At 39.3% G+C, this 21,711-nt stretch overlaps 1 protein-coding gene across 1 annotated transcript in view; it reads left to right on the plus strand.

The window, feature by feature from the left end:
* SPIDR (scaffolding protein involved in DNA repair) overlaps positions 1-21,711 on the plus strand; it is a 385,066-nt gene that overhangs the window by 73,662 nt on the left and 289,693 nt on the right. Inside the window, exon 4 of the mRNA XM_011972298.1 lies at positions 16,618-16,837. Coding sequence (XP_011827688.1) covers positions 16,618-16,837 — 220 coding nt within the window. The remainder of the gene's footprint in view (positions 1-16,617; positions 16,838-21,711) is intronic.

A 21,711-nucleotide genomic window follows, 5' to 3' on the forward strand; every position in this document is an offset into this window, starting at 1 on the left:
AAACCTAGGTAGTACCATTTAGAACATAGGCATGGGCAAAGACTTCATGTCTAAAACACCAAAAGGAACGGCAGCAAAAGCCAAAATTGACAAATGGGATGTAATTAAACTAAAGAGCTTCTGCACAGCAAAAGAAACTACCATCAGAGTGAACAGGCAACCTACAGAATGGGAGAAAATTTTTGCAAAAACAATGATTCTTATTTAAATTGTATTATAGAGGGTAAGCAACCAAGTAATATTCTCAGTGTTTTTCAGTCATACAGAGGAAAATTTTGTATATGCTCATATTTCTGTGTTTATTGTTGTATGAAGTAAATGCTTTACTAGTCCCTATATCTGGTGGTGGAGATGGGATAGTGGGAAGTGAGGGTCACAGATACCAAGCTGGCAGGTCTCATTCATTTACTCAGCAGTTGCTCAGCAGGGGCCTCCAGTGTGCCAGACTCCTTGCTGGGCTCTGAAGACACACTGAATAAGCAAGATCTGGTCACTGCACCCTTAGACCTTCTCTTTAGTGGACTAGATGGATGACAAGCAGAGAGAGAGAAAATCAGGACAGGTTGGTAAAGTGGAGGGTCTGCATGGTTGTGGTGGGAGCTGTGCAGAACAGGCTATGAAAGTGAGCTTCATATTTACAGTGGGTAACTATAACCTCTGTCTAGTTTATGAGCCAGAATATCAGTATGAGGTGTCTAAACAGTTTTGGGATGGTGGAAGTTTTCTTATTTATTTGTTCTTGCTAGAAAAATTATATTTTATGTAACAGATTTTAAATATTCCATATTTTAAATTTTTTTATTGTATAAGATTATTATATTTGAAAGATTTCTTTAGATTATTATTGAAGTTCAGTAAGAAGCACTTTATTTAGTATACATTATATTGACACAGTAAAAAGTGAGTACAACTTAAACCTTTGGAAAATTGAGGGTGGGACAAAATTTCGGTTTAGGAGTACCTTTGCCATGTGAATATTTGCTTTTATTGAATTACCATTTTGTATTGAAATATAAGAAACTACAGAAAACACAGATATACAGCTTAACAAGTGTTATATAGAAAGTGCCCGTATTACTACCAGTACTTAAAGAATAGAAATGGGCTGGGCGTGGTGGCTCACGCCTGTAATCCCAGCATTTTGGGAGGCTGAGGCAGGCAGATCACGAGGTCAGGAGTTCAAGACCAGCCTGGCCAACATGGTGAAACCACGTCTCTACTATGATACAAAAAAAAAAAAAAAATTAACCAGGCATGGTGGTGCACACACCTGTAATCCTAGCTACTTGGGAGGCTGAGGCAGGAGAATCACTTGAACCCGGGAAGTGGAGTTTGCAGTGAGCTGAGATCATACCATTGTACTACAGCCTGGGCGACAGGGCAAGACCTGGTCTCAAAAAAAAGAATAATAATAGAATAGAAATAGATGGTTTTCTGTTCAGTATTTTTTAACTCACTACAGCAATATTGTAAATTGATGCATATTTTTTCTTGCCAAATGGCTATAATATTTTGGCTAATCTTTTTTTTTTTTTACTTTGTTCCTTACTACTTTCGTTCAGTATTTATTAAGCAACAAGTAGATTATCATCACTGACAGAACTGTCTCATTCCATCATTACATTATAATTCATTTTTCCTTGCTTCCTTTTTTAAGATATTAAACTTTCATTCTTTAGAAGGAAACAAAACCATATTTTATACTTGAAGATGTTTTAATAACTGTCTTAGTCTGTTTTGTGTTGCCATAATAGAACACCACAGACTGAATAATTGATAAATTTGTTTCTCACATGGCTAGAGGCTGGGAAGCCTGATACCCAACTCACCGGAAGGGAAAACAAGTGTGAGAGAGGGAGGGGAAGGTGGTAGAACTCATCCTTTAATGAGGAACCAGCTTCCATGTAATGGCATTAATCCATGAGGGCAGAGCCTCAGGGTCTTATCACCTCTTAAAGATCACCTTTCAACACTGTTGCTTTGGAGATTAAGCTTCTAACACATGAACTTTGGGGGACACATTCAGACCATGGCAAGGACATCTGTAACTTTCCATTTATTGAAGTATGTTTTGAAGAATCAGAAGAAAGAAAGAAACAAAGCCTAAGAGATAAAGTATTATCTCTTAGGATTTGTAAAGGAGAAAAACTGTGATGACTTACTCATTGAATAATATTGTATTTATACAATTTCAAGAGAAACTGAAATCATATACTATTTCCATATTCTGATGATTAAGATTAATACTCAGGATAACACTCCTAGACACTTCTAATGCTTTTAGACTTTCTTCACATTATATAATGGTTTAGAAATATTCGTAAATATTATAAATACTTTATAAATACTATAAATATAAAATGTCAGAAGCAGTTAACAAGGATTACCATTGGAAAAGAGTTGGAACAGGGTTTTTTTTTTTAATATGCCTTTACGAAAGAAGAAATTTGTCAGAATCAAATATTGTTCTTACCATTATAGGGAGATAGATGTGAAGTGATAGAAAACTCCACCCTGAATTTTACTTATGAAGTACTAAAAAATTATACTTCGTCAAGAAGTGAAAAATTCAGTAACAAGACTGGTTTTTGTAGTGCAGTCGTTTTCCAGAATGAAGAGTGTAGTGATCCTTTTTCCTTGGACAAGATTATCTGTCACCAGCCTGACAGGCTTGGTTTGTAATCTCCAATACTACTGCACCCTCCTTGTTACCTGTGTGAACCTTACATGAGTGTCTCTGTGCACCAGATGCAGGGGAACAGGGAGGCTGGGGCGGCCCTGACCCTCAGGCTACCTCAGGAGCAGTGGATGTGGTGCCCCACAGTGTAGCCCACAGAGTGGGGTTTCCTCGGTCTTGTCGCAAGTGTGTAGCCAGAAATCTGGTCCCCCACCTGTTTCTTACTGCTTCCAGGAACTCCTCTGAGGCTGGGGGCCCCTGAGATGGGGTTGTGGTCCAGGGTCACCACTTGAGTGGCTGGGAGAGGAAGAAGGAAAGTTGGGGTCAGCAATTTTCTTTATGCTTTTTGTTTTGAGACACAGTCTCACTCTGTCACCCCAGGCTGGAATGCAGTGGCACAATCTCAGCTCACTGTAACCTCTGCCTCCCGGGTTCAAGTGATTCTCCCATCTCAGCTTCCTTAGTAGTTGGGATTACAGACATGCGCCACCACGCCCAGCTTATGTTTTTTTGTAGAAATGGTGTTTCACCTTGGGAGGCCGAGACGGGCGGATCACGAGGTCAGGAGATCGAGACCATCCTGGCTAACACGGTGAAATCCCGTCTCTACTAAAAAAATACAAAAAACTAGCCGGGCGAGGTGGCGAGCGCCTGTAGTCCCAGCTACTCGGGAGGCTGAGGCAGGAGAATGGCGTAAACCCGGGAGGCGGAGCTTGCAGCGAGCTGAGATCCGGCCACTGCACTCCAGCCTGGGTGACAGAGCGAGACTCCGTCTCAAAAAAAAAAAAAAGAAATGGTGTTTCACCATGTTGGCCAGGCTGGTCTCGAACTCCTGACCTCGAGTGACCTATCTGCCTTGGCCTCCCAAAGTACTGGGATTATAGGCACGAACCACCATGCCCGGCCTGGGATCAGCAATTTCTATACAGAAACTGATGTTAGCAGGAGAATGCACAAAGAATCCTGTGTAGATACGTGGATGTCTACAAGATTTCACTGATTTCCTTGATGCAGTATTTTCCAATAATTAAAGCCTAACTTGGGGTAAAAAATGGTAGATTGGTCATTCCTACCAAAGCAACTCAGTTGGTAAAATAAGATCCCTTTATTTAATTAAAAAATAAGTGTTAGAAAATACATATGATTTAATCTAAGTCTCCTAGTATTAAATATTTAAACCCAGAAAAGGTAGGTGTATGATGAGCTGCTTATTTAGCCAATTCTTGGCAATATTTTATGCCTTTAAAATCTTTAGTTTCTCTGGGGATTTTTTTATGTAATATGAAACATTATTAAAAACAATTTGTTTTTTTAGATTTAAGAAATGTGAATAACATGGTTTAAAGAAGGGTTGTTAATTTTGTAGGTCAGCATCTTTTAAAAAGTCATTTAAAATTTGTCCTTAAACTTCTTTGCTACATTGTCTTCTCCCTCCCTGTGTTTCAGTTGAAGGGATACTGCCAGTGCCCACTCAGCATGGGTCAGCTCTGATTTGGCCAGAGAGGTTTTGCTTCCGTTCCTTTTCTTATATCCCCTTTCCTCTGGGGTCAGGGGAGCTGACTCTGGGTTATCTCCAGCTTCCCTCTGACCAATAAAACCACAAAGCCAACTAGTGTTCAAGCTTTATTTTTCCCTCTGTTATATCCTTACCCACGTTTCAGTGCAGCAGTGATATTTAGTATTGTTCTTTGTAGTCATGGGCCAGAAGATTTTGTGTGAATACTGAGGCTGAACTGTTCAAGTCAGGAAACAAACTGTGATACTAGTTTGTCTACTGTTAGAGGTGTGATTCCATGTCAGAAAATATCATAATTTCCAGTGATCGTTTTAAGTGTGTATTAACAGAACAGTAAAGAGTTCTTATTAGAATTCAATAATGCCAAGTTATTTGATAATCTTACTAAAAATAATGGTGGGACCTAAGAAATAGAGGAAGGGGTACTTAATACCATACTCAGTTCCGCAGCTAACGTATCTGCCACTCTTTAGCTGTCTCCATTTGTACCTTTGTTCCTAGAAATACATTATTTCTTGTGAATTTTCATACCTAAAGAACTATGAAGTGAGATTCAGTAATACCACAGAATTAAATGATGCGTTTGGATTCCCATTGGATTTATTTCATCTGTACTTTCTCCATTTCTTTTTCCATGAAAAGAAAAATGTAGTTCTACAGTTTTAAAATTGGTTTCTCATAGACCTGAAGTTTAAGAGATTCTTTCTTTCTACTGTGTTGTAAGTGATCCAAAAATAAGACTGCAAAGTTAGTCTACTCTAAATATATAGTGGGTGAAACATGTTTCCTGTTGAAACTTGTTGATTTCCGTATGTGGCTTGATAAATAAAAATTCATTCATAGGGTTAAATTGGGACATTGTTTATGATGAAGATTATCTATACATTGAAAACCCTGTTTTTGGCCTTAGAAAAAGTATTGATGCTGGCAAGGGAGCATTTTCTTTTGCTTGCTCAACAAGTTGTCATTTTGAGTCTCCAGCCTGGTTTGGAATCATGCTAGCATTTTTCCATGCTGTGAAATTTTGTGTATGCCATCTTAACCTTTCACTAATCTGGTTTTCCAAACTTCTTCAGCTCACTTTTATTTTCAAAAGGGTTCTAGGTTTTCCATTGGGAACCTCTTGCCTTGAGAAGCCTGTTGGAATGCACAAACCCAGACTGGATTTCTCCTTCTCTTTCTTGCAGCTTGCTACAGAGGGTGCGGGTCACAAGGCAGGCATCCATGCTCTGCGCAGCCCCTGGTGAAGATCTTCTGGGAAGGTGATCCTAGAATGCTGGGAAGGTGATCCTAGAATGGATCGCTACTTATCATTCAGTACTTGTTATTTTTCTGACCAGATGGTAAATTTTTTTTTCCATTATAATATAGGGATGGAATAAACAAGTTCTTGGCTGGCAGATGGAATAAACAAGTTCTTGGGTTAGTAAAATTCCTTATGAAGTTGAAAAAAAATGGAAACTTTTGTGTTGTGAGAATGATTTGAAAGAGTAGCCTGTGGCCCACATTCACTCTTCTTCTGTTGTAGTACTGCACAGCCTCATTTCCACCAGTGTGTGGAAATCGTTATCTTTCTGAGTGCTGCCTCCTTGCAGCACATGTATGGCCTGTTACCTGTCTTCCTCAGCTTCAAGGACAGCACTCCTTGGTTTTCTGCCTTCTGTGCTCGTTTCCCTGTATTCTTTGCATACTCTTGGCTGTGTGCTACTTCAACATGGGCTCCTCAGGCTTCTGCCTATGCCTCTTTAGTTCTTGTTCCATGTGCCCTTCCTTGGTACTCGGTGACCTTCATGGCTGCTTCCACCCAGCCTCTGTTCTGCTGGATCTCGTGGCCCTGCCCCAGTCCACCTGCACTTGAGTGTCCTGCACACCTCAGACCCAGTATGCCCCTTGCCTTGCCTTGCCTTGCCTGTTAACTCAGCAGTCTTTGGGCTTTCTCTAACATGTTTTCTGTTTTTTGTTTTTGTTTTTGTTTTTGTTTTTGAGATGGAGTCTTGCTCTGTCACCCAGGCTAGAGTGCAGTGGTGCAATCGCTGCTCACTACAACCTGTGCTTCCCGGGTTCAAGGAATTCTTCCATCTCAGCCTCCTGAGTAGCCTGGGTTACAGATACTCGCCACCATAGCCAGCTAATTTTTTTGTATTTTTACAAAAAATACCAGCCAGGCTGGTCTCGAACTCCTGACCTCAGGTGATTCGCCTGCCTCAGCCTCCCAAAGTGCAGGGATTACAGGCATGAGCCATCGCACCTGGACTCTCAGACATGTTTTCAATCCATCTGCTCCCCAGGTTCAGATGATGATTCCACTTCAGAGTCATCTCTCAAGCAGATCCCCTCATTTACCCCATTTGCTACCACCTGTGCTCAGGCCTCTATTATCCTGTGCCAGGATTGCCCTATCAGGCTCCACCTGGTCTCCCTGCCACCAACCTTCCCTTATGTTCACCCTATCAGGATTATCATCCTAAGAGGCAAAACTGATACTATTACCCTCCTATTTTAAGACGTTTTCATTGACTGTCCGGTGTCCATGGGACAAAGCTTCATTTCCTGTAAACTCTTTTACATGACATTCTTTGTTTACACACTCAGCCCAGCTGCCTTGGACTCATTTCTCTCTGCCCCCTTTCGGTGACCCCCCACCTCCGTGTGCACAGCATGCAATATCTCCATGGGTCAAAGCCATGGCTTTCATGGGATAAGCTGGGCACCAGGCCTAAGACGTACACTTTTATCTCTTAATGTTTTGTTTGTAACTATACTTCCAGCATCCTGTAGTTAATACAGTTAATTCCCCAAAATATAAACAAATAAGAACTGCACAAAGAGCTACAAAGATATATAGGGCATCCCTAAGCCATGCCCAGTAATTTAAAAATGTTACAACATGGCATCAGTGTGCAGAAATGGCCCTCATCAGGCAGTGTTGGTTCTGGTCCACTTGGCCAGGGCTGAAGGCCTATGTGGGTTACTTCATCTGTGCTGCAGTTTTTTTATTCAGAAAGGGTGACTTTGTTAAACCTTGGGTTATTTCCACTTTTTAAATTTGGTATTGCTGTTTTCCCCTGCCTTGTCTGTTATTCCCATGTGAAATTCTCTCTCAGAGTGCTTTTTACTTTGTGTCTTCTAACTTTTGTGTCTTTTGTGTCTGATGCCCATGAGCCTTCCCAGCACTGGTGCTCTCTGGTCTTCTGCACACCTTTCAGGAGAGGCACTTCACGGTAGTGCTCACTCTATGTTTTTGTTACTACATTATCTATTTTAATCCTTAAGCTAATTTCTCTTCTCCTTTTTCTTCTCTTCCCTACCCATTTGTTGAAATGCCATGGGAAGATGGCAGCAAGACACAAACACCTCCTTGTGTCTAGGAGTTAGGAATTTGCCATGCTCCATTTGGACATGCCTTGTTCTGGCTCATCACAGGTTTTGCCTGTTTCCACCCAACTTAAGATAAATTAAAAGTTGTTCGTTAGAATGTCCTTTATTGATAGTCATTATGGCAGGGGCTGGATTGATGTTGGAGTTTAAGAATCAAGGATAAAGTGACAGTGGGGACACCCTGGACTCAGTAAACATATTTTGAACTCTCTGTGCTACAGAGATTCAGTGTGTTGGCCTCGTGGTAGGGAGGCCGGATGCCCACGTGCTCCTGGCATTCCCCGGGATGGTTTAAAGGTAGGTTTAGGAGGATTATAGTGTCCACCCATAATTAGTAACTTGCTATTTTAACATTGGATTATTGCAGTTTTTCCCAGCACATTTGTTTCTCAGTTGATGCCACATTCCTAAAAATAGAAATACTTAAATATCTATTTCTGTACTTTGTCATTAGCTATATGACCTTTTAAACGTTTTCAGTGTGATTACTGGACTCCATTTGAATCCTATTTTCTGAGCCAAAATTATCATCTATAGTTGTATGAAATAAGGTGTTTTAAATGAAGAAGTTTTCAAGAAAGAAGAACTTGTATTCTGGGTACTCAGTGGAAGGCATGGCTGGTCATCAGTGTCAGTGTGTGTATTGGGCGGTCCTGTATGTATTGCATTGTCCCATCTCAGCTCAGGCTAGTTGATCACAAAATCCCATAGACCGTGATGTAAAGAGCAGACAGTTCTTTCTCACAGTGCCAGAGGCTGGTAGCCAGGGCGCAGCGTGGTGGGGTCCTAGTGAGAGCCCTCGTACTGGTTTTAGGCAGCCGCCTTCTTGCTGTGTGCTCACAGAGCCTTTCCCGTGTGTGTGCATGGAAAGAAGAAGTCCTCCGGTGCTGTCTCTTATGAGGAGACTAAGCCTGTCAGATCAGGCTACCCTTATGACCTCATTTAACCTCAGTTACTTCCTTGGAGCTCCCATCACCAAATACAACCAGACTGAAGGTTAGGGATTCAACATAGGAATTTTGAGGGTACACCAACATTCAATCCATAACACACCCCTGTTGTCTGGCTTATCTTCACTTAGGGATCTGTTGCTTTTCTAGAGCCTTTATATGCTTTATTCTTACTTGGAATTTCTTTTAAAATTGGACATTTCATTGCCCACTCACCTTCTACAGAACAGAACAGGCTATTCCTACAGAATGAGTCACAGCGACATGCCCAGTGGGAGGTGGGGTCACTGTGACACTGTGACCCTGGAGGCAGAGGTACTCAACTAGGCTTTGACTGCTCTCATCACTGGAGATTGTGAAAACATTCTGATCGCCTGGTCAGTCTTGTCTACTTTTTTGTTTTTGGGTTTTTTTTAAGAGTTGGGTTTCAGATTTCTGTTTCATGCTTAGAATAATTGTGGCTTTTGGAGAAGAATATTTTAAACTGGGTGAAAAGGCAAAAAATGTGGAATCAAGAAGTGAAAGCACAATTGTTTACAGTTTAGTAAGCAGTTGTGGTAAAGAAATGTGTCTATTCATCATTTCCAGATGACTTAAAATTTTATGGGGGAGCATACATTTTAAACAAAAATGAATTGTGCTGTTTATAGGATAAATGTGTGAATTTCTCCAGAATTCGTATTTTTAGGTATTATAATCAGGATCTCCTGTTTACAGCTTTATGAATTTTATCCTGAAGTTATCTGTGAAATGAACCTAATGGCATCTTATAAGATTTACTCAGAAATTACAATTTTGGTTTGCCAGTCATTAATAACACAATCAATAATTTAACAGGTATTCACTTACTGAATACTTATGGGAGCATATCAGTGCTGTGTGTTTGAGAATCATTGGTAAAATTAGGTGTAGTTGTAACTTCTCAAAAGAAAAAACAATATAAACAAGTAAATACAATTGAAGTTTTTAGTGCATGTTAATGAAAAAATGGTATAATACGGCGAATAGATAAAATGTCATTTGGATTTGATTTCAGAATGTATTATTTGTATTTCTCTTTGGAGCATCATTTGAGTCATAGTTTAATTTGCATTCTCTGGGTACATGCAAAGTGCAGTTGAGGTGAAGGGGAGCCGGGTCAGGAGCATCATGGTTAGCAGTGAAATCAAGACTGGAAACAGAGTCCCCCACATGCTTTACATCAGTGTGTATTAGGATTCATTCATTTCTTATATATGTATTGGTACTGATCCAGGTGCAACACAGAGTTCATGGTTTAATAGATGGAATTGTTTACTTTTTAAAATCAGAGGTATAAACAAGATGTACAGTGATAACATAAAGAGAAATGATAAACTGCAGAGTGGAAAGGAGAATCATGCCCAGGGAGAAGCTCACCAGGGAGACAGTGATAGAACTGTCTTAATGCACAATTGCTTATTTTTTACCTTGTCGTAGAAATAATTTTAAATTGCTTGAACGAAGCTATGGAATTTGAGGCTAGAGCAGTAAGAAGTAACAGGTAACAAAGGACTTTCCATACAATGGCAAGTAGTTTGGATTTAATCCAGTGGATAGCCATGGAAAGGTTCAAGTACAGGGCAGCTATCATTACATCTACATTTAAGAATGCCATTCAGGTGGGCCTTATGAAGAGCAGGTTGGAAGAATCAGGTATTAGATTGGGGAGGTAAGTTAGTGCCAGACTATTGTAATAAATAAGAGGCATCTCAATTTTAATATATTAAAAACTTATGTCTTGGTACCAGTATTCTCATAATACCTGCACCTCCCAGAAAAGAAACACATTTGCCTAGAAATCTTTACTGTCTCAGTAAATGTTAATTCTGTTCTTATTCTTACTCAGGCCAAAAACACTGGGGTCATTCTTGTACTCTGTCTCATATTCACTCCTAGTCCATTAACAAGTCCTTATTGACTCTACCTTCAAAGAATATCTAGAATCTGACCATTTCTTACCTCTTCTGTCACTCCCTAAATCCCAGACACCATCATCTGTCCTGAATTGCTGCAGACCCTCCTAACTAGCTTCCCCACTTAATCGCTTGTCCTCTTCAGTCTGGTCTCAACACAGCTCATCATGTGACTTCCCTGCTGGCTTCCCATCACACCCAGAGGGGAAACACCCTGGTTCACACATCTGAAGATAGAAGACCTGTTTCTTCCCTGCTTCATCATTCTGAACTGACTTGATCTTCTTTTTCCCTGCCCAGGCTCCGGCCGACCACATTTAGTCCCAGGCAGAACATGAATGGGCTGTTCTCTGAAAAGCTGTGGTGAACTTTTGGGGAAAGCTAAGACTACGAATGGGTATGCTGGGGCCACCAGAATTATAGTCCTTTTTCTTTTGGCATTTGGAAGGCCTAAATGATCATAAGAATTATTACAGTCAGATCATTTGACCTAAGTCTGAGATATTCTTATTTAAATGCAATCCTAAGACCCTGGTCAGATATTGAATTTTGTTTATATAATTGTGCTAATGTAAATTTGTTATTTGTTAACTCTTGGAGTCAGACATGGCTGGAGCACAGAGATTTGGCATAGGTTATAGGATATACTATGAACATTAACCTTGACAATGAAAGTGGAATTATGTGGAATTAAAATTGTGTAGCATGTTGGGGAGGAAAAACATAGAGCAAGGTATACGCCCTTCTTCATTTTACAATGCTAGGAGCCTCAAAATGCTGTGAGAAGTCAGTAAAATAGGGCATAGAGTTTGTTAAAGATATTAAACTTCACAAGTAACTAACAGAAACACGCCAAATAAAACCATTTTAGTAATGGATACATGTATTATTTTGGGAGGAAAGCTATAAAATATTTCAAAAATAGTAAAATGTACACTGATTATATAGCATGGTAGTTTGGAGTGACTGCAGCAAGTTAAGTAATTATCACAGCTGGTGGTAACCAGTGTCAGAGTGTTAAAGATAGAGGTCCTGTCCATATGGGAAGCAGATTGACTTTAAAACCCCCTGATGTCCATCCTTGACCTCTGGTACTTGCTCATGATTCTCTGTGTGTGTATGTGTGTGCATCTGCACACTCACATGCATGCTGGGTGAACGTGAGAGGGAAAAGGAACAGTGGACACTTGTTGATGAATTGACCAGAAGAAGACAAAAGTACCAATTTCAGGGAATACTAGAACATATGTTTTAGAGCAAGATAACTGGGTAGGCTGGCCTTTCAGGATCTCTCTGAAGATAAAGAGAGACAGAACAGTAATGTAGGAGGAAAATTCCAAATTACCATGTGGTCAGTGTTTGGAAAATAGACAACTTAACATTAGTGGCAGCAATTATGTTACGAAAAGTGTTTCTGTTAGAAAGACTTACAGATGTTCCTGCCCTCTATTGGAGAATAATTTCAGTGTCTCTCCCCTCATACTAACTTGTTTCACTTTGTCCTTTCTTGTATAGTTATTTGTTACACTCATATATTAATTCAATATAACCTACTTAGGAAGACTGGAGTTGACATGAGTATAATTGGACCCTGACTACCTGTATATTTCAACAACAACAAAAAAGGCATTTATCAGTAGTCAGACATATTTTATTATTCTATCATTTGCTCAATTTATTGTTTTGTGTTTCTTTTTTTTATTTTTATTTTTTTCTTTTTTGAGAGACAGGATCTCACTCTGTGAGTCAGGTACTTGACTAGGGAGGCCAATTAGTACAGTGGTGTCATCATAGCTTACTATAACCTGAAATTCCTGGACTCAAGAGATCCTCCTGCCTCAGCCTCTCAGGTAGCTGAAACTACAGTATACTCCACTGTGCCTGGCTAATTTTTATATTTTTATTTTTGTAAAGCTGGGGGGTCTCTCTGTGCTGCTCAGGCTGGTCTCGAACTCCTGGCCTCAAGCTGTCCTCCCGCCCTGGCCTCCCAAAGTGCCGGAGTTACAGGTGTGAGCCACCATGCTGAGTCATTTGCTCAGATTTGTGTGTGTGGGGGTGGCCTCTTGGTTGTTTAAAACGAAAGACTTTTCAAAGAGCAGTTAGCTGATTAAATAACAAATTCATGCAGTTGTTCAGCATATGTTATTCTTTAAGTTAAATACTGTCCATTTTTAACTAAGAATTCTGTTTCATCTGCTAGGCATATGCATGGATAGAAATTACTAGACATCTTGGTGTATCTTCATTGAATCTTTCTGTTCCTGTTTCTTAATTGTTTAACATCTTTGCTATTGTATATTAGTATTTGTGGTCACCATTTGATCTTTATGGTACTTTCTCTTTGATGATGAGCACTTGGCAAGTTATCCTCTTTTTCAGTGCAAGTTCTGTTGAAACCCTCACTGTGTCCAGCCACAGCAATAGGCCTCAGAGTCCATTTCTCAACCTGAAGCATTGTCTGTCTTTACATTTTAAACAAGCCTTATGTCATAGCATAATGAAGTAGGGGGGAAAAACCCCATCACTCACAATTTCCTATGCTTAACTGGCATTTATCTGAGAGACATTTTGGTCCTTGACTTGTAAGGATACTTGATTACTGATATTAGACCTGCCAGTCATCCTCTCTGTTCTTAAGAAAGTCACTTGAGCAACCAGCTTTATTTTTCAGTTTTCTTAAGTGGCAAAAAGTGAGATTAATATGTTCCTTACCTATTTCATAGGGTTGTTGTGGATCAAATAAGAGAATGGCCTTGAAAATGCCTTGAAGAACTGATGGCAGTGACAGTGGCTGCCATCCTTGCATGGCCAGGCACTTCGTGGTACATTTGCTGTGTTTGCACCTGTGATTGTAGTGCTCTTGGGTTAGCCACTACTGTGTCCATTTAAAACTGAGGACACTCTTATGAGACAGATAAAGTATTTGGGGATTTTCAAGGGAAGGAATAGTTGCTTCTGGCTGGGATTCAGAAAACACTTCCTGGACAAGGCGATATTTTGGCTGTCTTGTAGCAGTTATGGAAAATGTTGCCTGGTAGCACTAAAATGGCCTTTTATGTACTCAACATCTAATTGCAAAGCATTGTTCTTTGTTTGTAAAATGAGTATATCCCCTGCTTGGATTAAAAGCTTACTTCTGCCAGGCATGGTGGCTCACGCCTGTAATTCCAGCACTTTGAGAGGCTGAGGCAGGAAGATCACTTGAGCCCAGGACTTCAAGACCAGCCTAGGCAACAAAGTGAGACCCTGTCTCTCCAAAAACGTAAGAAAATTAGCTGGATGTTATGGTGGTGTAAGCCTGTCATCCCAGCTACTTGAGAGGCTGAGGTGGGAGGATCCCCTTGAGCCCAGGTTATTGAGGCTGCAGTAAACCAAGGTCACACCACCGTACTCCAGCCTGGGCGACAGAGCAAGACCCTGTCTCTAAAAATAAAATAAAAGCTTCCTTCAAGCACATTTTTGGTATAAGTTGCCCCTTGCTTTTTTCTCTCTCAGACAAGGAGGAGCTTACCCTGCTTTATTTTCTCCTGGGAAGGAAGGCCATGGAGGGTGTTTTGTAGAAAGAGCTTTAGAATGCTTGGTGGAAAGGATAGCCCTGTCCCTGACTTAGTGTCACAGCCATGGGAGCGCTGCTCAGTATTGCTTCCAAGGGCTATTTAGTCACCACATGAACTGCTGTGTGCAGCACTGCAGTGGTAGCCAACATCATAAAATGTTATTCTACAAGTTATTTGGTGCTATAGATCTTGATCAAAATTCATAGTTACTAGAATATTGTCAAGATTTATCATAGAAATCTTCGAAGAAACTGTAGTCAGGCAGTATGATGCATCTTAGATACATAAGTATTTCTTCTGTAATACTATTTATGTATTTCTATAATAGCCTGCATTTATAAAATCTGTCAGGGTCTATGGGGACTTGAGCTGCCCAAGACAAGAATTAGTTTCTGAAGAGAACTTGTGCTGCTTGGGCAGGCAGCTGAGCATGGCTGGGGGCTGCCACAGTGCCCAGAACCAAGAGCCTGTACTCAGCTGGCACACTTGAACTTGAGCAGACCGTTGGTGCTTGAGAGCAGAAGTGGCCCTGGAGCCCTGACAGCTGCTGCTGTCAGTGGGGGACAGGGGAGGCTTGAGGCCTGTGCAGTGCTGAGAATGAACCCTGAGTTGAGTATAGGTACAGGTTTTAAAAATTCTTAAATTATGTCTCAGAATGCTCCTGTGGCCACTGTAGCTCCTAAATCTAGGGTTTTTCCCTTTGCTTCTGAAGACTCTAATTCTGCACAGACTGCTCTGGCTGCCCTGCTGAGGAAAAAAATTTTGTGGACTGAAGTGACCTCCACATTATCCTGATTTCTTTTCCAGTTTACCAATTGAAGATGAGCTACTTTTCATTCACAGAATGCCTGTTGTGGTGAAGCATCTGTGTGTTCACTTCTTAGTGCCTTTCTTTACAAGTTAGTTTCATTCCTCTGTTCCCTCCCTAGAGTGACTAGCAGAAACTCGTTATATGCTGCTTGTACATTGTGCTTGTTCATTTCCTTCCCCCATTCTGTTTTCTTGCCTTAAGAAATAGTTGTCCAAGACAGTGCTCAGGGGAGGCAAGGTGACCCAGGGCCCAGTATATGGGCATGTGCCATGGACACCTAGATAAAGAAAGGGATGAAAAATTTGGGGTTGAATGTGAAATGAATGAAGAAAAAGTGAGAGGGAGAAAGAAATAGAAACTCAATTAAACTGTACAATTAAAATCTTAGCACTGTCTAAATATTAATTTTTATTATTCACTATTAACCAGTTGGCTGAAGTAGAGAAACTCACATTAGTGAATATCTGTTATTAATAAGGCAGTATGTTGTACCCTTCATTTTTGTTGTTCTCAATTTATGTATTTTTTTTTAGTTAAAAAGCACAGAGAGTAATAGAAACACATAAGCAGACTCACTGCCTAGAATTAGTAACATATGTCAATCCTTTGTCTTTTTTTTTGTTTGTTTCCCATACTTTTGTAACAGAAACAATATGACACATAAATTTGAAACCCTCCGGGTTCCCCTCCTGAGTCATACTCCTCTTTCTGTCTCCTTAGAGACAGTGGCTTTCATGACTTTTCTGTGAATCCTTCTATTTATATTTTTATACTTATCTTGTATTCATAAACAATATTATATTGATTTCTGTGTTTTTTAAAATTACATTGTAGGTGTCATACTCTGTATATCCTGTTTATCCCCTTTCATTTCTTGAGACCTCTTCATCTGATTCTTACACATCTAGTTCACCTCATTTTAAGTGCCGTACAGTGTTCTGTTGTATGAACACACCATAGTTTACCCATCTTACTGATTCATGCTGGGTGCAGTTTTCTACTCTTATAAACAACGCTGAGATGTGTATCCTTGTTTAGGTATACTGGTGCATCTGACAGTTTCTGGGTACCTACCTAAGAATTCTGGGGTATAGGCTATGCACACTCTCAACTTCAGTTATCTCATTTAATCCGAACAAATGTTTCCTGGGGCTGGTGGCAGGATCTCCATTTTACACATAAGAGAATTGAAGTGTTGAATGCCATGGAACTTGGCCAACTTAATAAGGAAACCAGTACTTGAATCCAGATCAAATTCCACCCATTTCAATCTAGAGCTCTAATACCCAGCAGTCCACATAACTCTTCAACTGTTAGCCCTTCTGATCATTGGAACAGTTGCAGCCAGCTAGTAACATACATGATTTCAAAGCAGAGAATCAAAACATAGTAAAGAGGAGGGTCCATCCTTAAGAAGAAGAAGAATCCACAGTGGCCATATTCTCCTTGTGGTCATCAAAGGATTTGAGACTTGGAGTAAAAAGCGTGCTCCTTAAAATGATGGGTCTAAGGTTTCTATTTATACAGGCCTATTTCTTCATGACAGAAGACTGTTTATTTTATGTTGCTTAAATTCTGTTTATTAAATGCAACATGCAAGCCTATTTTGATTAAAGAAAAGTGTTATAGTGAGCATGGTAGTGTCTCTGTTTTACTTTGCAAAATGTGGAGACCATTTTCTCCAGGTGAAGAGTGCTATCTGCATGTGGATCTTTTTTTCATGACACTTTATTCACGCTTGAATCATCTGTCTTTTGATTTCATTTTTGCTTTGTTCTTTTCTTCAACTTCTAGGTAGAAAATCCGGTGTATTAACTGTGAAAATTTTAGAGCTGCACGAGGAATGTGCCATGCAAGTTGCCATGTGTGAGCAGTTATTGGGGCCACCAGCCACCAGCCCCGCCCGAAGTGTGACCCCCAGGCCTGGAGCTGGCCTGAAAGTTCTCTTCACCAAGGAGACTGCAGGCTACCTCAGGAGCCGTCCCCAGGACACTGTCCGGATCTTCCCTCCCTGGTGAGTGCGTAGAACTGAATCCAGCAGTCACCAACTGTGAGTCAGCCTCATAAGAAAAGACATTTTTATCAGGAACATTTTTGTCACTTTATCATAGAGCAATGCTAGAGGAAGAGAGCCAGGATTGGACATGGGTTTTCTGTCAGAGAAGCACTGGATTGTCTCTGATGGCTCGTTTCCACTTCTGTCAGCAAATTTCTGATAATTTGGGGTGAGAGGGTTGAGGAAACAACTGTATTAAGATTCTTGCCCAAGGATATGTTATAAGATCTGGCTGTTTTTGTTTTTATGTTTCTTAGAAAAATAATTTTGTTAACAGGCATTATGTGACAATAGGATAACACATTAATTACATATTTCTTAGTCGCTTGAGAGGGGAGAATAAAAAGCATGAATTAAGATATACTAGTGTTTGAATTGCAGGAGCAAAAGTGGTCATTATTGGATCAGAAAGTATTTTAAAGGATACTATGTTTGCTCTCTTTTGCAGTGGGATATTGATTTTTAGCATGAATAGAAGAAAAACATACTACTTCTGAGGAAAAGTTTGAGCACCCTTGTTTTAAGAGCTAGTTATTAATTTGCTGGTAATTTTTTATAAGTTTTCATTGTGTATGAGGAAGGGCTATAGGATAAATTTTTGTAAGTATTATTGCTAGATCAGAGGATATGTGCCTCTTTAATTTTAGCAGACTTTGTCAAATGGCACCATTTTATGTTCCCACTAGCAATGCCTGAAGTGCCTTTTTCTTCTCCTTTACAAACCTACTCTATTGATCTAGACCAAGTTAAAAATTGGAAATATGATGTTTATCATTTTAATTTGTATTTCTCTTACATAAAAATGGGCTTAGGCATATTTCTCCATGTTTAAGAATCATTTGTATTTCATTTTATGTCCATTGATAACTTTTGACCTTTCTTCTCTTAGACTCTCGGTCCTAGTGATTTCTACCAACTTTTTATAAATGATTAAAAAAAAAAAAAGTAGCGCCTTGTCAGTCATACACATTGCAGTTAGTTCATTCCCCATTTGTCATTTGACTTTTGACGTTTTTAGGGGACAGGGGTTTGTTTTGTTGCTTTGTTTTGATGAGCAGAAATTTTCTGTTTTTCTGTGGTTGATTTTACCCATCTTTTCTTCTGTGAGTTTTGTGTCATTGATAGAAAGGTTTTCCTTACTATGAGGTATAAAAGTTATTCTCTGTTTTATTCTAAGACTTTTATGGATTTTTAAAAATTTTACATTTAAGTCTTTTGACACTCCTGGAATTTATGTGTAATATGTGAGGTGTAGTGAATGCAATTTTATTTTTTTCCAAATGGCCACCAGGAGTCCCAACATTATTTATTGAACATTCTGTTTTTTCTTCATATGATTTTAATGCTGCCTTTATCGTGTACTAAATACCTACATATATTTTGGGCTATTTGCTCTTTTAATGTAACTGTATTTGCACATGCTAGTATTATACTATTTCAATTACTATAGTTTTATATGGTGTTTTAATAACCGCTGGGACTACTCACATCTCATTAAGCTTAATTTTTAGAACTTTCCTCCTAATAATTGCTTCCTTTCTTTTTTGCTTTAAATATTTGCCTTTAACATTTATTTTCAAATATGCATTGTAAAAGTTAATTCAGAAATATATAACTTAGAAAGTGAATCCTCTTACCCCCACCTCTTCAATTAATCACACTCATTGTAGATGACTGCTGTTAACAATTTGGAGTATAATCTTCCAATTTTTTTTAATTCTTAAATATTCAATTATGTGTTTAACACATCCCAGTGACTATATGTAATCTATATGTAAGTTATGTAATCCTGCCTATTTTTCTATAATAACTTTAGGTTTAACTTACTGGATTAAAAACAAATTGATAGGTTTTTTAGGTTAATCTCTGCATTCACGGAGTAGGGCTTTAAAGGTAGTGTCTGGCCAGGGTTCTGACGTGATGCTCCCCTCTCCGTGTTCATGGAGTGCACAGCAGCACAGGACTTCTGTCAGCATCTCTCTTACCTTGAACCTGTCTTCCCTCCTTCAGAAATCAGTCCTCATTCGGATCTTCTTTGTTCACCCCTTGGTTTTACTCCCTTGTGGAATTTAGCTCTTTCATTAGTGTCTAAGTTCATTTGTGGTGGCAGAGCCTTTTATTGTTATTATTTTTAAAAAATCTCCTCCCTCCTCAGCTTTTTAAATTCTTTTTTTCTTTTTCTATTTTTTGTAGAGACAGAGTCTTGTTATGTTGCCTAGGCTGGTCTCAAACTCCTGGCCTCAAGCAGTCCTCCCACATTGGCCTCCCAAAGTTCTGGGATTATAGGCCTGAGCCACCAGGCCTGGTCCCTTCTCAACTTCTGATTTTTTCGGCACACCTTTATATGTTTTAAAATGCATTTATTAAATGACCTTGTTTTTTAAATACCTAAATATGATTATTTTCCTTCAGGGAAGATGTTTTAGAGGCTTTAAATGTAGGACATTTTCTTGGGCTTATGAGAAGTAAAATTAGATCAAGCTTATCTACAAAGATTTATATGACCAAGAATTTCTAAATCCCAGTGACTCCTTAGACTTTACAAGTAAATGAGTTATTATCATTAGACTTTGGAATGTTTGTTGGTCTGGATCTTACCAAACAACCCCTGGGTGTTACTCTCCGCAGGAATGCCTGTGGGCTGTCAAGTGATTATTTGCCTGTATTCAACATATAATACTTAAGAAAATAGAAGAGGCTAGGCGCGTTAGCTCACGCCTATAATCCCAGCAGTTTAGGAGGCCAAGGCAGGCGGATCATTTGAGGTCAGGAGTTCGAGACCAGCCTGGCCAACACGGTGAAACCCCGTCTCTACTAAAAACACAGAAAGTAGCTGGGTGTGGGTGGCGTGTGCTTGTGGTCCCAGCTACTTGGGAGGGTAAGGTGAGAGAATCACTTGAGCCCAGGAGATGGAGGTTGCAGGTAGCCAAGATTGCACCACTGCATTCCAGCCTGGGTGACAGAGCAAGACCCTGTCTACACACAACAAAAAAAAACACCTCATGCTTAATGAAAGAAAACCAAACTAATTTTTAAAGGACTAGTTTTTTTTTTTTTTTATGGAAACTTGAGAAATAATATTGAATATATTTTTCCTTGTGGGCTGGCTGTCCTTTTCCCACTAGCACCCTTCTGTGTTCATTTAAACTGTTTTTTAACATGGGCACAGTTTTTTAAAAGAATCAGTAGACTTTAGATGCTCATATTGGTCCTGGAGTAATAAATGTGAGTTTAGGTATAATGGCTGCTTACCCCGAGGTGCTCAAGAGCCCTCTGTAGATATTACTTGATAAATTCTCATTGGATTCCAATGAGATGTAATGCAGCTTTGCCTCTGGCAATCTGAAAATAAAGATAGGAGTAAAATGTCTTGCCTCTAATTAATTGCATTATGAAATAGTCATAGAATTGTATAACAGGAACCAACTTATGTAATTTCAGACATATAAAAATAAAATAGTAAAATGAATCCCATGTCCCATAGTTTCAACATTTATTAACTAATGAATAAACAGCTTTTACTACTCAAGCAAATTGAAAGCTTTATAATGATTCCAAAGAAACATCTCACCACTTGAACACAGATATAGTAGAAAAAACAAATGAAGGAATTTACTATAATGATATTGGGGAGAGAGGAAGGTAGAAACCATCTGCCTGATTACATCCTGCCATGAAATCTAATGCCAGAATGAGGGTGGGTGAGAGGTTAAGTGTGTGAGAGTGTATCCAGGGACAACCAGGACACCTCTCATTCATTCAGAAGTATTTATTGGTATCCCCTGATACCAATACTTTGCTTCTCCTCAGAATACACATCCCAGTATGCTGGAAGAGTGAAGTCTGACTTTCCCTATTGTCATGAGTATACCCTTCCATCGGTCCATTCATATCGTCATCTTTTTAGTCACTACTTAGTATTCCACTATATGAATATGTGGTAATTTAAACATCCTCTTATTTAGGATTGTTAAGGTTGCTTTCTATTTTTAGCTGTTTTAAACACTGCTTGGGTGAAATATTTATCATTATACCTGCCTTCTGATTTGGTTCTTAGACTATTTCTAGAAGTAGAAATTCTTGGTCATAGAATACCAGTGGGTTTTGAGGCTTTTGATGTATGATTTCCCTAGTAACCTGTAAAGATTGAAGCTGTCTCAGCTGCTGCCAGTTTCTCATCACACCACACTCAACATTTTTTATGGCTGCACAGTGTGATATAATTTTTTTTTTTTTTAGTTCATGCATGGACCATTTTTATTTCTTTTCTTTTTTATTATTATTATTATACTTTAAGTTCTAGGGTACATGTGCATAACGTGCAGGTTTGTTACATATGTATACTTGTGCCATGTTGCTGTGCTGCACCAGAGTGAACAGGCAACCTACAGAATGGGAGAAAATTTTTGCAATCTACTCATCTGACAAAGGGCTAATATCCAGAACCTACAAAGAACTCAAACAAATTTACAAGAAAAAAAACAAACAACCCCATCAAAAAGTGGGCAAAGGATATGAACAGACATTTCTCAAAAGAAGACATTCATACAGCCAACAGACACATGTGATATAATTTTTAAAACACTTGCCATATTCTCAGGGTATGGTACATATTGGTTCTTTTACTATCATAAACAGCTATGTGGTAGATATTGTTACATATGTAGTTTGGTATGTACTTCAGATACTGTTTCAAAGTAGGTTTTAGGAACTGTTTTAGTATAGTAAAGGGTATGTGTTTTGTTTTTGCTGTTGCTGCTTTGACTCCTTGATATTGTAAAGTCATCTGTAAACCTCATAGCAGAGTCCCTGCAGCTGGTCACATTGAATAT

Source organism: Mandrillus leucophaeus, unplaced genomic scaffold, assembly GCF_000951045.1.
Source record: "Mandrillus leucophaeus isolate KB7577 unplaced genomic scaffold, Mleu.le_1.0 Scaffold1282, whole genome shotgun sequence".
Classification (NCBI taxonomy): domain Eukaryota; kingdom Metazoa; phylum Chordata; class Mammalia; order Primates; family Cercopithecidae; genus Mandrillus; species Mandrillus leucophaeus.